This window comes from Dromiciops gliroides, chromosome 1, assembly GCF_019393635.1.
Source record: "Dromiciops gliroides isolate mDroGli1 chromosome 1, mDroGli1.pri, whole genome shotgun sequence".
In the NCBI taxonomy this organism is placed as follows: domain Eukaryota; kingdom Metazoa; phylum Chordata; class Mammalia; order Microbiotheria; family Microbiotheriidae; genus Dromiciops; species Dromiciops gliroides.
This window is the reverse complement of record NC_057861.1, coordinates 77,322,695-77,340,825: the sequence shown is the minus strand read 5'-3', so window position 1 is coordinate 77,340,825 and position 18,131 is coordinate 77,322,695. Positions and strand designations below refer to the sequence as shown.

Below are 18,131 nucleotides of genomic sequence, written 5' to 3'. Positions count from 1 at the left end.
TCACTCAAAACTTGCTCCCTTCCTTGACTTATCCATTTGATCATAGCATTTTCATAGTCAGTCTGACTTCCAGTTATTTCTGATTTCATCTCTTATGTCTCCTCCATCCAACTAATTGCCAGATCTCTTCCTCTGAATTGTCTTTGGCTTCCTTTATTTCCTTCTCATTCCCACTTCTCATCTAGTTTAGTCATTCAAGCATTTAATAAGCACTGACCATTGCAAGGTACTGCTCTAAGCACTGGAGATTCAAAGAAAAACAAAAATAGTCCCTGCCCTCCTGGAGTTTACATTCTAATGGTTGAGAAATCATGTAAACGGCTACCTACAAACAAGATAGATACAGGATAAATTTGTCAGAAGTCCACACCTTTAGCTTTTACTAAGAATTGCTAAGCCCTCCTAGCCAGTATCTTTGCCTCTATTATTTTCTTTTTCAATTCTTACACTTCCGGATTAATCTTCCTAAAGTTTAGCTTCATGTCATCCTTCTTACAGTTGTAGGATCAGAAAATTGTAGGTCTGAAGCTAGGAGAGACCTTAGAGGCCATCTGGTCTAATTACCCCATTTTCTCATAGACCTTCGGTGACTTCCCATTTTCTTCAAATGATTTAGTCCCATTTTGTCTTTCCAGCCTTAGATTCCATTGCTCCCTCATATATTCCCTTGTGCAATTGCCCTGTTAGACTACATGCTAGTCTCTGAATCTGTTCCTATGCCTAGCCTGCCCTTCCACCTGTTTCTGCTGGTCAAAAATCATCTCTATCCTGGGGGCAGCTAGGTGGCACAGTGGATAAAGCACTGGCCCTGGATTCAGGAGTTCCTGAGTTCAAATCCAGTCTCAGACACTCGACACTTACTAGCTATGTGACCTTGGGCAAGTCACTTAACCCCCACTGCCCCGCAAACAAATGAATGAATGAATAAATAAAACCAAACCAAAACAAAAAAAATCATCTCTATCCTTAATGCCACCTTATCCATGAAGTTTTCCTTCATCCTCCCCCAGCCAGAAGGGATTTCTCTTTATTTCCATACCACTTTTATCTGTACCTCTTTTATTGACCTTTTTATATCTTGCCTTCTGTGATTCATGTTTTTTCCTCTTTTTTTGTGTTCATTTCTATTTCTTTCACTAGACTCTATAATGGCAGGACCCATATCTCATTCATCTTTGTATTTCTCTTGGCTCCTCGCAAAGAATAATAGGGACTTGGTAAATCTTTGTTGATTTAATACATGAGACAGACATAGTAACTGGATCTGAGCAAATACCAGAGGCTTGTTTAGCCACAGGATCACAGGATTAGGGTTAGAAAGATCCTCAGGAAATCATCTAACTAGTCTTGAGCTTGTAGCATCTGCACACAGTGTCAGACTAGTGGAAAAGGCTATTGAGCTTGATCTAGACTTAAAATCTAGGAACATGTCTCCAGATAGCTGCCAGGCCAAAGCAGTGATATCACTAGGGCTTGGGTTGAGTTACCCATCATGATTGTTCCAGAGAATGAAGATTGTGGCAGTCTTCACTCAGGAGAGGAAGAAATGGAGAGCTATGGACAGACTGGCCCTGGCCGTCGAAAAGTGAATAAGGTAGGCCTGGTGAGGGGAAAGGAGTAGCCACTAACTTTCAGACATCACATTCCCTGTGTCCTCATCATATTGTAGCCCAAGTGTCTGTCCTCCTTTTCTCTTTGTTCCCACTCTGACTTGTGTACATTCTCTCCATTTCTCCCCCCATCTGGTGGATTCTTCACAGTGGAATCGACGAAACGATATGGGGGAGACAATGCTGCATCGAGCATGTATTGATGGGCAGCATCGCCGGGTCCGTGACCTTGTGGAACAGGTATGACTCAGACCCTTTACAGGGAAGAACTAAGGATAGAATTAGAGACTGTAGAAGTATGGCTACTGAGATTTGGACAGAATTTCCCCCACCATCCTTGTCCTGTTGTCCATCTTGGGAGTCATAGACTTGGTCCAATTCATGTATATCATCACCCCTGATCCCCCAGGGGAGTAGAGCTCTGTAATGGAGGTAGCATATTCAATATGAGAATGTGGCCCTTTTGTTTATGAAGGCTGTACTATGACCCAACCCCCATTAATAATAGGACATGGGATCTGAGGGTGGAGTGATCTGTATAGAACCATCTGCTCACACACATACCTGTTCCCCCTTTAAATTAGTGGCTAGGCCAGGTTTGGCGGGGTCAGTCTGTGGCTGGGGCTGCAGCAGGATCAGTGACTAGGACAAGGGGAAGAGTTTTGACTAGACTTACATTTCTGTATATGCTCAAGATGACCAGGAATATCTAAATAGAGTTAAAGTTCTTTTGAAACTAATAGGATTCCGTGGACACCTCCTCAGCATTATACTCCAATAAGCTGAGGAGAGCTTCAGCTCCCTGTTGTTGATAGCCTAAGTAGTTTTTCTATTTTAGGCAGGTGGTATTAGTCTGGATGCTTAAGGGGGCAAGGTCCAGGAAGGAGTGAAGGAGTTGCATGTTGCTGACAGGTGATGCCCCCATGCCTGCAGTGATTATCCTCCTGATGGTATTTTTCACTGTTTAGACAGTACAAAGCCTAGGGATCAACACTGAAGTGACTAACACTAGGCTTCTGATGCTTGATTCCTAAAGTTGCCTGTGCTAGCTTGCAATTATTCCAGAAGTTAGAGTAGTTTGAAAGGCCAGGATGCTCATTTGTAACTTGTTAAATAAAGAGCTGAAGAGCTAGGGTGCTCCCTTTTTGGCTGTTTGGCTGCTGGGGTATGGGTTCTGATTACAGAGTCATGCCCAGGACCTGGATCTTTCTTTCATCATAGGGTCATCCCTTGAATCCTCGAGACTATTGTGGCTGGACCCCATTACATGAAGCCTGCAACCATGGGCACTTAGGTGAGGGGGGAGGGCTTTGGTGAGCAGAAGATGGCGTGAGAGGAAACAGGGCTGGACATGGGGAAGTGCAGGGAATTGTGGATAAAGAAGCAAGATGGATGGGAGGGTGTGAACTGAGAGGAAGGGACCTGGAACTCATACTGAGGGTCTGAATTTGGGACACTTAGCGGGGCTTCTGATCAGCTAGTGACTTTCTACCTGGCTGGGTGCTCTGGGGCCCTTAGAGATTGTCCGCTTCCTGCTGGACCATGGTGCTACTGTGGATGATCCTGGGGGCCCAGGCTGTGAGGGTATCACTCCTCTTCATGATGCCCTCAACTGTGGCCATTTTGAGGTGGCTGAGCTGCTAATAGAGAGGGGAGCATCAGTCACTGCGAAAAACAGCAAGGTGAGAGGAGTTGGGGGTGGGGAGGGGAGGCTTCTATTATGGGAAGAATCTAAAGAGGGAGGCCACTCAGGATTTGGTGGTGAGGGAATCTGTGGGAAAGGTGGTGGAAGAATAAGAACGGAGGGTTCTTTTCTGGGACCCCAGGATTCAAGTGGCTATGATCTTCAAGACAAAGGACTGATGTTTGCATTTATCTCCTCTATAGGGTCACAGCCCCCGAGAGACCCTCCGGCAGTGGATGAAACTCTATGCCAAGGACCTGGATCAGGAAACACGTCAAAAAGCCCAAGCTATGGAAAAATTGCTGCAGAAAACGGCTATGGAAAAACTACACCGGACAGCTTCACTGGTCCATGGTGAGCAGCATCGACATCCCCCAGGGGATTCCTAGGGGATCTCTCTGCTTTTCATTTCAGCATGCACGACTCACTCCCATGGGGCTAGGTACACTTTTTTGGAGAAAGTGGGTACTCTCCTCCGGAGCTCAAGGAATTTTACTACCTCAGTCATACATAGCTAGACCCTGAAAACAACTGGGTCCCTGAATAGTTTCTGCTTGATATTTGGGGTATAATAGATAGAGAGCAGGCCCAGAGCCAGGAAGACAGAAGTTCAAGCTCCTGCTCTGATTCCTACTGTCTTTGTGACCCTTAAGCCAGCCGCTTAATCTCCCAGTGTTCTAAACAGCTCTCAAAGTATAAATTGCAGAGAAGACGCCACTGGGCTCTGGTAAAAAAAAGTCTTCTTATCTGACAGTCCCCTTTATCAGTGAAATCATAAATCCAATCTCTTCCTATAACTTTTTTGGACCATGGGATAGGTTGTGTGGGAGGCCAACCTTTGACTTCTCACAACTGTTTGTTGTTTTTTCCTCCTGCAGGATCCCAAGATTCTCTTTCTCCCCAAACCATCCAGACCAATTCTCTGTTTGATCCTGAGACTTCCCCCTCTTCCAGCCCCCTCAGGTCTTGCCACTTCCTGGCCATACCAGAAGCACAGCATCCCCTTTCCCAGAACAGGTTCCTTAACAAGCCCTTGAGCACCTCAGAACCAAGACTGGGTATCACCAGGCCACAGAGTTACCATGTTGGAGATGAGGCCAGTAGCTCTGAAGGGGACGATGATATAGTTCCATTCCAGCCAGTAAAGAAGAAGCCAAGACTCCTCAACTTGGTGCAGCAGACAGAAGGAGCAACACTGGGCTCCACTGAGAGCACAGACTCAGATGTGGCATCTACCAGCCGGGCTGTGTACCAGGCAGCTATCCGTGGTGTGGGCAGTGCCCAGACCCGGCGCCCATTCAAGACCATAGCAAAAGGACCAAGTGAGACACCCATGGCCCAGGCAGCTCTCATTCCTGAGGAAGAGTATTTGGATGGAGACTGGCTGGAGGATGATATAGAGTCCCACTGTGTCCGTCGCAAGAGGAGCCACTGTCTGCCAGACAATGTGTCAGATTGCACATCTGGACCAGATAGTGATAGTGGAACCATCTGCCCAAGTTCTAAGCCACGTTCCCGACAGAGCCGACTCACTCGAATTGTGGACAGGACAGTGGTGGGCAGAACCAGAGGGATCAGTAACTTGACAGAAGAAAACCCCTCCATCTCCAGGGTTTCAAGCGCCAGTGGAGAGAGTACCTCTGCAGGATGCCTGCCAGTAAGTGAGCCAGGAGCTCTTGGGGAGAGATTGGGGTAGACAATCTCTGACCTTGAGGACATCCACTGACCATGGGAGGGGGCAGGACAAACCCTGTACCAGGGAATGCTGAGTAAAAGCTTCCTAACAGTTAGAACTGTCCAAAAGTAAGCCAAGTCACTTCAGTTGTTAGTTCCTTGTCACTAATGGTCTTTAAGCAGAGACTGGATGAATAAGCTCTAGGAATGTTATAAAGGGGATGATCATTTGGGTATAAGCCAAACAAGATGCCACCCTCAAGGCACTGCAAGCTCCAAATCTTTATCTCTAACACTAGGGTCCTTTCTCCAGGACAGGCCTAGGGGATGTTAAACAACCAGAAACTTCACTTGCCCTGGTTTTCTTTTTCCTCCTTCCCAGTCTTCAGCTGCACCCGTCCGGATCCGGGTTCGGGTACAGGATGATGTCTTTCTTATTCCAGTTCCCCAGAGGTAAGGAGTCCGCCTTCCTGCCTGCTTCTCTGCTTAGTTTCTCTTCATTTATTCATTTCAGGTCAGATATTTGCTGGGTACCCACTCTTTGCTCAGGTCTTTCTACGTACTTGGAGGTACCAGAGGAGTAGCAGAAATGGTCCTTGTCTTTGATGAGCTCACCCTCTTATTGGGAAGTAGTTTTGGAAGAAGTAGGATATGGGCTACCATTGAATTGTAGAATTGGAAATAAGGAGATTGGGCTGGAGTGAACCTAGGGTAGAGACAATGAAGAAGCCAACTTGGCTGTAGTAGATAGGTCTTTGCTGGGATGATAACTAGGTAGGGGATAGGCCTATGAAAGGTTCAGGTGCCAGGATGAGGCATTTGGCAGTTGGGAATCACTGAAAAGAGGAAGGATGTAAAGGAGTCCTGACGAGGTGAAGAGAGACCCTGACAGGAAATGTCCCCAGGAGCCAGATGCAGGACCAGTCCCCTCCTTTAATAGAGAAGGAGATGGGTGTGGGGTGATAAGGATGAGGTGACTTGCCTGACATCATGTGTGGCTGAGTAAAGAAGAGAACTCCTGGTTAAACTTCATTCTATAAACTGCCAGCACTGCCCTCTCCCTTTGGGGGGAAGTGGCTAGTTTGGGGCGGGGTGGGGGGGTCACTTCTAGTTCCTGTGACTAGAGAAGTAGGATCTGTAAGCACTGAGGGAGCACAGGCTAAAGGAACCAGCAAAATTGAGTTTGGGTCCTTGTTCTTGGAATGACGACTTGTTTTGAGCACGTTTCAGTGGACTTGCTGAAAACTGCTGTTCCTGAAGATCCCCTGTTGAAAGATTTCTATTCCTGCCACTTCAGAGGGGAGAGTGAATCCTGGGGAGGGGAGGGTCAGTGATTCCATAGATGCCTTCTCTGTTCTTCCTTGGTGCAGTGAAAGGCACCCTGTGTCATGGCTGGCAGACCAGGCATCTCAGCGATACTACCAGACATGTGGGTTGCTAACCTGGCTTACCTTGAAAAAGGAGGGGGCCCTACTAGCCCCTGAAGACCTCATCACTGATGTTCTGCAGAGCAATGAGGAGGTGAGAGACATTGGAAAAGTCTGCCTACTCTTCACAGGACTTGGAGCACTCTCTTCCCTGATACACATATACCTGAGAAAATCTAGGGCCTGTGAACTGACAAATCACCTCTGTTTCAGGTGCTAGCTGAAGTAGTCTCCTGTGACCTAACACCCTTGACGGACCGATATCGAAAGGTTTGTCAAAGCCTGAGGGAAGGTAAGGAGCCAGCAGGAGGCCAACCAAGACTACCTGTTTAATGGCAGAGATGGTGGAGTCTCCCCAGCTTTCTTTACTGCTGGGAGCAGGGAGTGAGGAAGGTGGGGGAAATGAGTCAAAGGTAGCTATTGAGGGAGGCCTCACTGATTCGTGAAAAGCAGGGCAGGAAGAAAGGCTCTGGCCACTGGGGTGGAAACTTCACATCTCCCCTGCCCCTCCCCATCCCTCATGGAGATCCCTGGCTTCTGTTCAGAGGAGGGAAATCAGCCCTAGGGTGTAAAGGGATAATACCACTTCTGACTGCCTGCGGAGATCAGGCAAAGATTCCATTTCTTGGTTATTTACTCCCTAGAAGCCCTAGGTCCCTTTGTACAAGTGTTGGGAAGAGAAGGGGTGTGGAGAGGGGTATAGGGATCACTCAGGCAACAAATTATTTAGTTTCAATTTAGAAGTGGAAAGAACTTTAAAGACTATTTCAGCCCCCTTGTAATACACATGAGGAAAACAGTCTCAGAGAAGAGAAATGATTAGCCAATATCACCCCAATAGTCCAGTGGGAACTGGGATCCCCAATGAGTCCTACCCCTAGACTCAGGCCTCTTCTACTGCACCTGTGGTAGTTGTTCTGAACTCACCAAGGGGGTGGAGGGAATAGAGAAAGGAAAGCTACCGCCTCTCAGGGAACTCACAATCTGGTTGGGAAGAGACAACTCACGTGCAATAAACAACACAAGATATGACCAAATGTTTAGTGGTACAGTGCCAACTCTTAAGTGTAACAACTGTTCGGAGAAGGGAGGGAGGGAGAGAGAGAGAGTGTGTGTGTGTGTGTGTGTGTGTGTGCGCGCGTGTGCGCACGCGCTAGGTAAGGGTGGGGAGGGGAGATTGCAGTCAAAGTAACCAAAAGTTTCCATTAGGAATCAAACCTTGAAGGGCCCTTAGGATTTGGATGGGTTAGAAGGTGGAGCAACAAATTAACAAATCAAGTCACCAAGCATTTGTGCCAAGCTCTTTGCTAAATACTGGGAATACTGGTACAGGCAGAATGACAGTCCGTGCCCTCAAGCAGTTTACATTCTAATAAGGGAACACAACCCATAAAAAGGAACTGAAAAGCATAGGTAAGGGAGGTAAAGCTACTATAGGCTGGGAAGAGTGAATATGGTATATTAGAAACCATCCTGATTGAACTGGGGGCAAGGGAGGCATGAAGAGGGATAATAGCAGATAAGGCTAGAAACATAGGTTGGGGCCAGAATATTGGGAATCTGAAATGCCAGACCAAGGAATTTGACTCAATAGAATAGGAGGTGAATCTCCTACCACCCAAGGGAGCACCAAGCCAGGAACACAGGATTTGGGAGGCAGTAGAAGTGAAAGTCTTGGAGTATTAGGTTTTACTTCAAACAGGCCAATTGCACTGTAAAGTGGGCAGCTAAGTATCCATGATGTTAGAGTCTTTTCTGCAAAGCTGCCTCCCAGGAATGGGTGTAAGGAAGTAGCATTAGGAGTCAGGATGAGGATGGATAGGTGGCTGGACAAACACAGAAGGGAGAACCTGTTGTCTCTTCACATAATTAATGTTACAAACCAAATGTATTTGGAGATTTTGAAGAGGGGAAATATCTTGCCTTTTTGGTGAGTGGAAAAGGAAATAGTCTTGTTCCCAGAGGGCAGAACTAGAATGATAAATAAAAATGACAGAGACAAATTTAGAACCAATGTAAGTAAAACCTTCCTAACGTTAGAATTACCTCCTTGTATTGGGAGGTAATGGCTTCTCCCTCATAGGAAGTCTTAAAGCAAAGACTGAATGCTCTCTTTGGCAGGGTATAGAGGCTGAACTAGCTAATTTTGTTCCTAAGGAAAATATATAAAATTGCTTCCCTTATAATTCTATAGTAATTCTTTTCTATAATTTTTTGTACTTACTAACAGGTTACTTATTGTAGGGGAGTTTCTCATTCAGATATTGGTTGGTTGGATTAAATGAGCTCTGAAGTGCCAACTCTGATATCTGTAATTCTTCAAGTATAAGGCAGATTCTTGCTTTTTGGCATGTTTTAGAGGTGCTTCCTATGAAGGACTAGATGAGACCAGATTATTTCTGAAGTTATTTCAAAGTACAAGATTTTTCCATTTTAATTCTCTGATAGAGAATCACTGCATGACTGGAGCACAGGATATGGGTGGTGAAGACAATGTTGCTTATGAATTTATAGTCTCATAGATGTGAACCTAGATGGGGGAAGTACATGTAGAAGAGATTATAAAGTCAGATTTAGAGCTAGAAGGGTTCTGAGAGGTCATATATTCTTGTGTGGGTGTGTGGGGGGCAATTGGGGTTAAGCGACTTGCCCAGGTCACACAGCTAGTAAGTGTTAAGTGTCTGAGGCCGTATTTGAACTCAGGTACTCCTGAATCCAGGGCTGCTGCTCTATCCACTGTGCCATCTAGCTGCCCCAAGGTCATATATTCTAATCATTTCATTTTACAAAGGAGGAAACTAGGGCAGCTAGGTGGCACAGTGGATAGAGCAGCAGCCCTGGATTCAGGAGTACCTGAGTTCAAATCCGGCCTCAGATAATTAACACTAGCTGTGTGACCCTGGGCAAGTCACTTAACCCCAATTGCCTCACCAAAAAAAAAAAAAAACAAACAAAGGAGGAAACTGATATCTATGAAATTCTTTCCATTACATCATATTGACTCTCAGATTCTTAGCTAGAGGCCTGGCAGAGAAAGTTGGTGCTTGAGAGTGAACAGGATAGGAAGTGCCCAATTCAGCTGCTTTTTGGCCTTACCTGGCTTACCCTCGTTCCTTTCTTTCTTTCTTTTCTTTTCTTTTTTGCCCAGGCAGTGAGGGTTAAGTGACTTGCTCAGGGTCACACAGCTAGTAAGTGGCCAGATTTGAACTCAGGTCCTCCTGAATCCAGGGCTGGTGTTTTATCCACTGAGCCACCTAGCTGCCCCTGGTTCTATTTCCTTTTTTCTTTTTTCTTTTTCTTTTTCTTTTTCTTTTTTTTTTTTTTGCAGGGCAATGAGGGTTAAGTGACTTGCCCAGGGTCACACAGCTATTAAGTGTAGTAAGTGTCAAGTGTCTGAGGCCGGATTTGAACTCAGGTCCTCCAGAATCAGGGCTGGTGTTTTTATCCACTGTGCCACCTACCTGCCCCTGGGTTTCCTTTATTTCTTTCTTTCTTTTCTTTTCTTTTCTTTTCTTTTCTTTTCTTTTCTTTTCTTTTCTTTTCTTTAAGGCAATTGAGGTTACTTGCCCAGGGCCACACAGCTAGTCTCAAGCATTTGAGGCCAGATTTGAACTCAGGTTCTCCTGACTACAGGACCGGTACTCTATCCACTGCACCACCTAGCTGCCCCTCCTTTATTTCTTAAAGACTCCAGAGCACTTCTAGGATTTTATGAAAAGTGAATATAAACTCTTGATTATTATAGCTGAGATAGTAAATGCCAAGCAGCAGAGTTTGTTCTCTCCCCACACCTACCCTACCCAGATGTGGTAATGTAAATCTCCTTCCCTTATCCCTAGCTGAGAACCAGCGAGTTCTCCAGGCCTCTGGAACAGCAGGGCTCAGGCCCCTCATTAGTGCCTGCTCCCTTGGCCTGCGTCCAGCCCAGCTTACCCCGTTGCTTCGTGCTCTGAAGCTGCACACATCACTTCGGGAGCTACGCCTGGTAGGGAATCGGCTAGGGACAATGCCACTGTGGAGTTGCTGGCTACTTGTAGCACCATGCCTGGCCTAACCCTCCTTGATCTCTCATCTAACCACTTGGGTACTGATGGCCTACATCACCTTGCTACTCTGGCCTCCCCAAATCACAAACCTTCCAGTAAGGCTTCTCTATTTGAGGAAGGGAGCTAAAGTTGGTATTCTAATATTGGTCTGCCCTGGTTAGTGTTTACGTCTTGGATGAAAGCCCTTGAAAGGCAGTTATGTATTCCACCAGCATAGCATCACATCCACAGTAGCGCTTGTCAGTGGGGATAAGTAACAAGCATAGGTCATATTTCTATAGCACACTCTTTGCATGGCAACTGTGTGACTTAGGTGTAGTGCATATTTTATGTCCTGCTTTATAGATGTGGAAACTGAGGCATAGAAGAAGGAAAGTGAAACTAGCCCTGTGTTACACCTCTAGTCATTGTTAAAGCTGAAATTTGAGCCCGGTTCTTTTGGCTTCAAACCCAGCACTCATGCTACTGCACCATGTTGCCTCTTGCCAGTGGAAGTCATGATCATAGAGTGGCTGTTGGGTACTTAACCTCTTCTGAACACTTATTGGAAATGCAGGAAAAGGATGCCAGGTCCCTGCCCTGTCAAACCCAGGAGGAGAAGAGACATAATCCCAATTTCCCCAGCACCCCACAGTTTGTTAGGAAAGACATGGGCCCCACTCCAGAGGGCTGGGGGCATAATGGGTTTTACTGCGTTCAGTTTAAAGTAGAAGTGTGTGGTCCTCCTTCTAAGAGAACCCCTTGTCCAATGCTGGAAACATCACCTGCACCTTAGAAGATGTAGGTCTTGCAGAAGATGCCCTTTGGCTTCCATACTCCAAGTGTCCTGCTACTCCACCAGGCCAGAAAAGGAAGGTCTGGTTTTCATGAAGGAATTCACCCCAAGAAGTCTTTTCTCTTAGCCCCTCTCTCCTCTCTCCTATCCACTTGTTTTGCAGAATCTAGAGGAACTAAATTTGAGCATGAATCCTTTGGGGGATGGCTGTGCCCAGGCCCTGGCTTCCCTCCTACAGGCCTGCCCCTGCTCTCAGCACTCTGCGCCTGCAGGCCTGTGGCTTCACCTCAAACTTCCTGAAGACCATCAGCCACACCATGGACAGTGCCATGCAGGGTTGAGCTGGCAGCTCCAAGACCCAGATGAATCTTTTCATCAGCAAGCATTTACTAAGCTCCTCTCTGTGCCAGGCATTGTGTGAGGCACTGGGCTGTAAACACAAATAAATGAACAATCCAGGGAGAGAACAAGTACATATATGAATAGGTACAGAATAAAATAAATAGAAGGGAGGGAGGGGAACGTGAGCAGTCGTAGCATCAGGAAGAATTCATGTAGAAGGTGGTACTTGAGGAGAAAAAGGGATTTTATGCAGCAAAGTAGAAGAGCAAATGAATTCTAGTTGAGGGAGGTATCCAGTGCAAAGGCTGTCTAACAATTTTTAAATAATTCCTGCTCTCCAAAAGTAGCGAGGGTTACCTCTGAGAGGAAGTGTTACTTCTCTGTCCATAGAATAGTTTTCTCAGAGGTTGGAATACCACATGGTATCATTGGATATCGAGCTGTTAAGGAACATTAATGGTCATCTAGTGCACACCCACCATTTGACAGAGGAAGAAGCAATCTTAGATGAAGTAAATTGTCTGAGGTTACAGAGATAGTAAGTGGCAAACTGGGACCGAGACCCAGTCCCTTTGATTTCAAATCCATTGTTTAGCTCAGGGTGTTAAACAACCTGACAGGCAACACTCCCCATTGCAGCCTGGGTTAGATTAATATATAATTGGATAAATAATAACAAAATTTTTCTAAAAATACAATAGGGCATAGATAATGTCTTATAGGTTGTATTATGACACCAATGGTTTAGCTTGACTCTGTGTGTCATCCTCCCTCCATAACAACCTGAATAAGCTATGTTGAAGAGAAGTTCCCTGCACATGAGTTTGGACTAATTGCTATTTCCTATATCAGGTTTGCTTTAAAGTAGGGCCCACCTGCATGTGATTATGATCTTTTGAGAAGGAAAGTACCTTGATAAACACCAGTTTCTCCAGAAAAGCGGTGTGGGATCCTAAAAGAGGTGGGGCTAGAATGGAAGAGTCTATCTGAGCCGTGAGAATTCCCCCAAGGACTTTTGGAAGTGAGAGATACACAGGTGGGGAAGCCATTCAAGAGTAGAGGATAGGGAAGGGGCAGTCTAGGTGGTCGCAGTGGATTAAAGCACACGCTCTCTGGATCAGGAGGACCTGCGTTCAAATTCGGCCTCAGACACTTGACACTTACTAGCTGTATGACCCTGGGCAAGTCACTTAACCCCCATAGCCCCGCAAAAAAAAAAAAAGATTGGAGGATAGTGTGGCTTTCTATGATTCGGGAGTTAGAAGGATTAGTTTGAGTTACCCCCTTGCTCCTGAAGCCACCCCTTGTACAAAACTCTTTGAATCTCTTGGGACTAAATATAGTTACTAACATCACTATTTGAATATGTCTTCCTTGAAGTGTAGGTGCCCGGGGCCTGAAGATATTGTCTCTGTCCTATAACACACTGGGTTTGCCAGCCCTTGCTCGGGTTCTTCCGTGTGTACCTCACCGTATTCCTAGCTCAGCTGGGGAGCTTGGCTCAGTGATGGCCAACAGGAACAGCTCAGGATTCATGGAGCTATGATCAGATATCATACACAGGTATGCACTAGAGCCGCAGGACAGAGAGCTAGCAAAGTACTAAAAGAAATTTGTTGGTTTTGAGTTTTTGAGATGAGGGCCAGCACAGTGCCAGTCACGTAGTAGTGACCTTAATGCTTGTTCACCTTGTTAATTCACTAGGACAGAAGAGAAAAAAGAAAAAAAGAGGGTGCAGAGTACTAACTCCCCATATCTGAGTTCAAAAGGAAAGAATTGGAGACTCTCAGGAAAATAATGGACAGCAACTTGTATTTGTCATGTTTTTGTAGGCTTTGAGCAATAGGGACACTCTAAAACTTGAAAATTAAAATACTGGGGGAAAATGTGTTTGTCAAAGCTTTGTCAAATCTCAATATAAAATGAGCAGTCATGAATTCTGTGCTCCCCAAAAGGTCTAGACACTCGAGAGGAGGAACAACTAGGTATGAAGGATGGCGGGATGACAAACTTTTATTATTCATCTATGTGCCAGACACTGTGCTAAACATTTTTCAGATAAATCATTTGGTCATATGATGAATCATGCTCAAAGGGGCTCCGTACACACATACATCAATCTGAACCCACTCATACACATTTTTTTCTTGTTCTCCCATCTCTCGAGGCTCTCTCAGGTGTCCAAGGCTGAGACTTGCTGACACAACCATATCAAACTATGTTGATTCCTTTTCCCTAATATTCTTCTATGACTCCTGCATTTGGTGGTCTTTCAGAATCCTACATGCCAGATCCACTTCCAGAGGTGGCCTTGTCTGAGGCGCCTGGAGTTACATATCTTGTCCATTCCTGACGTGGTATTTCAGTGTTAGATGGTGGTCAGGGGAAAGGGCTCACTCAGGCTTCCTAGGGCCTAAGTTTTTAAACCTCTTGTCCAGGCATGCTAATTTCATTAAAGACTTCATCTGACTGACTTTCTGGAACATGTGTTACAAACCTGTTGGTGTTCTGTCCCTTCCTTTGTGCTCTTTTGAGTGCCTTTTGTTTGTATCTTAGGAAGGCTGTGCCCTGACACATCTCACCCTGTCTGGCAACTACCTGAGTGATGAAGCTGTAAGAAATCTGAGCAGGTAACATGGCATCCAGGTTCTCTGATCCAGGGCTTGGGACAAACACTCAGCTGCCTATCTTGAATATCACGCCACCCAAGGCGAAGAGATAGGATAGAAAACAGCCCACCTTATTGGCTTCCTACAGCTTCCCTCTCTGCAGTCCAACATCAACTGCAGTTTCTCAGACCAGGTATCTTGAATACACAGAAAGTCCTTTACCACAAACATGAAGATAACCCTTGATCCAACAAGGCAGCAGTCATGGGGCCAGTCTAGCCTTATCTGGTTTGGGAGTCAAACCTTAATGATTTCATGGTTCTAGATGCCTTGGTCTGGTCACCCATGTCTAAACTATTCCTAGCCCACATTTTCCTCTATTTTACCTGACTACCCCAAATCCTCTCCCTTGTTTTACCTTGCTTTTCATTCTTAGTCCAAACCCTATTTCATTCGCTTCTCTCCTCTTTGATTAGATTCCTAAGCCTTATGTTAATTTCTTTCCTCTGTTCACCTGAGGACTGGTGCCCTTCAGCTTTACTACTCTGTTTTTTTGTCCACCCTCCTGTTAGTCATTACACATTAACACCTATAAACATTTCTATTTACACAGGGCCACATGAGATAACACTTTACAGAGATTCATGGAGGCATAGACTGTATTGGGCAGATTCCACCTGCACCTCTCATTGAGGTCATTTGAAGGGAACAAAGTGAAGCTTCCTATTTTTAAAGACCTTGCTCCACAGTCACTTAATGTTTGTTGCACTGAAAGAAAAAAAATTATCCTAGCAGTGGGAGTGGCCATGAGGGGCACATGTCTTTGGGTACCAATTTCTCCTTATCCCTACTTCCTTCTGGATCTGTTTCCCAGTTTTCCTTTTGTTTTATCTGTCTAGATGTCTTCCTATCTGTCCCTCATTAATCTCACTGGATTTGACTGCCAACCCTAACATTAGCTGTGCCAGTCTGGAAGAGATCCTGTCACTCTTCAGGAAAGAAATTCTGGGCTTGACTTCCTGGTCTTTCTAGGTGCGAAACTTGGGCACTCTGACTTTTCACCCCCAGCCCCATGTCAGTTCATTTGAGCTATTTTGTGTCAACTCTCAGTTGAACAGAAACATGGATAATAATGCCATCTTATAATGAAATAAGATGCAGCCTATCAGAAAAGTGAGGAAAATGCCATATATTAAGTAATTAATGTACAGAAAACCTGTCCTGGGAGTTGTGGGAAGATTCAGAGGAAGGAAACCCATGATATCTGAGTGGGTGGATGGGTAGGGCACAATCCCTAGTCTATAATTTTCTGAACTTGACATATCCTGTTGAATCTGAAAAGTAGGGCTTAGTATCCCTTCTTAAGAACCTTATGTGGGGGGCAGCTAGGTGGCGCAGTGGATAAAGCACCAGCCCTGGATTCAGGAGTACCTGAGTTCAAATCCAGCTTCAGACACTTGACACTTACTAGCTGTGTGACCCTGGGCAAGTCACTTAACCCCCACTGCCCTGCAAAAAAAAATTAAAAACAAACAAACAAAAAAGAACTTTATGTGGAGGAAGTAGCATTTCCATTTGGCTGGGCCCATCTGGAAAGAGTCATACCCTGACTTTGATTCTGACAGCACTGGTCATCAGAGTTTCTAAGCTCCTTGCTTAAGCAAGTTTCTCCTTATTCCTTCCATCCTGGGAGAAGGGACTTCAGATAGGGAGCCAAACTTTGGGAAATTGCCTCCTTAGGATCATTCAAACCAGTTATTACTGTCCAAGTAGGTCACCTAGTAACCATTCATGGCCGTTTTATCAGCCAACTTCCTGACTGAGCTGTTCCATTGTCCTTAGAAATTATCTTATCAACTACAGATAGCATTATAAGCCCAGCATTATTGCCCTCCTCCTGGTGAAACCTGGTGGAGAAGGAGGATGTTCCCTGTTAGGAATCTCTGCCATCAATTCCTGAGATACCTACTAATCATTACCTCACCAAATTTGGATTCCTAACCATGTGTGATACTTCTAATTGACCCCATTAGCAGTCTTAAAATTATATGTGAGTCAAGGAAGTTAGCCAGGCTAACTGGAGATCTGTGTTCTCAATCCCAGCCACAGGAGCTCACATTTGTTTGTTTGTTTGTTTAAAAAGGTGACTAAGAAGGTAAGCCAAGTGGATTGTTATACTCCTACGATCTGCACATCTGTGTGCAGAATCCATCTTAGTCTCTCCTTTTCAAAGCTGAGAGGAATAACTAACACATTGGCAGAATCAGAATCCAAAAAGATATGACAGAATAGAACACTGGGCTGAAGCTAAGAAGATGGAATTTAATTGAGATAAATGTACAGTCTTGCATTTGGTCTAAAAAATCATCCAGGCAGCTAGGGTACAGTGGATAAAGCACTGGTCCTAGATTCACAAAGACCTGAGTTCAAATCAGGCCTCAGATACTTTACACTTACTAGCTGTGTGACCCTGGGCAAGTCACTTAACCCTCATTGCCCTGCCCTAACCCCCCCCCCCAATATCATCCTCAGAAATAAATTATGGGGAATGCATGGCTACAAAGAAGTTCTTAAATAAAAGATTTCACTGCAAATCCAGTATGAGTCAATAGTATGTTCTGGCAGCCTGAAAGGTAAGGCAAGACAATTTTAATGCATTACAGTTTTCAAAACCTAGGCAGAGCAACAGTCCCACTGTACTCTGCTTTGATCAAACTATCTTGGGAATATTCATGTTAAGTTTTGGAACCACATTGGAAAGCAGAAAACCATGATTGCAAAGGACCTCCAGATAGTTCTTTTGATGTTCCTTTGAAGTAAATAGGAATGTTTAGCTTGGAAAGAAGATGGTTGAGTGAGAGGACAGCGTATCTGTCTTCAGGTAGTAGTGGAACTTTCAGATTGAAGCCAATGAATGGTGAGGGGGCGGCTAGGTGGCGTAGTGGATAAAGCACCAGCCCTGGATTCAGGAGTACCTGAGTTCAAATCCGGCCTCAGACACTTGACATTTACTAGCTGTGTGACCCTGGGCAAGTCACTTAAAACTCCCATTGCCCTGCCAAAAAAAACCAAAACAAAAAAAACCAAAACAAACCCCCAAAACCAATGAATGGTGACTTGTTATGCTTTGCTCCAGACAGCCAAACTAGATGTAATGGATTGAAGAATTTAGGAGACCATTGCAACAAAGTAAAACTCGATGGTGGGAAAATTTCCTAGTCCAGGAATGCAGTGGGCTACTTATGGAAGTGTTGGGTCCCCAACACTCTACATCTTTTAAGATTGGGTTGACACGGGGCAGCTAGGTGGCGCAGTTGGATTAAAACACCGACCCTGGATTCAGGAGTACCTGAGTTCAAATCCGGCCTCAGGACACTTGACACTTACTAGATGTGTGACCTGGGGAAAGTCACTTAACCCCCATTGCCCTGCAACAAAAAAACAAAAACAAAAAAATGAGCAAGATTGGGTGACAAACCTGCAGATATATTTGAGAGGGATTACTGTCCCAGGATTCATTCACTTAGATGACCTCAGAAAACCCTTCCACCTCTGAGATTATGTGAGGGGAGAGTTAGTCCTTAGCATCTTCATTGTGAGTACCACTAGCATGCACCTCTCCCCTTTGAGCATTGACTAAATAGTGTTCTAAATGGGGTTTTATTCAGCCTTCATTGAAAGACACACATACACATACACACAGAGCACATGTCTTGTGCTCGAAAAGCATTGTGCTAATGCTGGAAGTATAAAATGTAGCCTAGTAGAGGAATGAGACAAGCATAGATAACAGACAACATTGTGAAAGAAGCATTAGAAAGGTACAAATAATATGGTATGTGCAACCCCAAAAGAACAGTTGTTATTAAGGAGGACCAGGAAAAGCTTCCTGGAGGAAGTGGCATTTGAGATGGTTTAACAGATGGAGAGGTAGGAGGAGGACATTCTGGAAGAGGAACAGCTT

At 45.1% G+C, this 18,131-nt stretch overlaps 1 protein-coding gene across 1 annotated transcript in view; it reads left to right on the top strand.

Moving 5' to 3' along the window:
- Positions 1-18,131, top strand: part of TONSL (tonsoku like, DNA repair protein) — a 39,411-nt gene that overhangs the window by 17,048 nt on the left and 4,232 nt on the right. Inside the window, 18 exon segments of the mRNA XM_043975424.1 lie at positions 1,506-1,594; positions 1,761-1,850; positions 2,832-2,904; positions 3,129-3,292; positions 3,498-3,648; positions 4,173-4,951; positions 5,351-5,421; positions 6,339-6,489; positions 6,609-6,687; positions 10,235-10,393; positions 10,396-10,528; positions 11,370-11,460; positions 11,462-11,552; positions 12,944-13,096; positions 13,099-13,121; positions 14,115-14,188; positions 15,067-15,149; positions 15,152-15,199. Of these exon segments, the coding sequence (XP_043831359.1) occupies positions 1,506-1,594; positions 1,761-1,850; positions 2,832-2,904; positions 3,129-3,292; positions 3,498-3,648; positions 4,173-4,951; positions 5,351-5,421; positions 6,339-6,489; positions 6,609-6,687; positions 10,235-10,393; positions 10,396-10,528; positions 11,370-11,460; positions 11,462-11,552; positions 12,944-13,096; positions 13,099-13,121; positions 14,115-14,188; positions 15,067-15,149; positions 15,152-15,199 (2,502 nt within the window).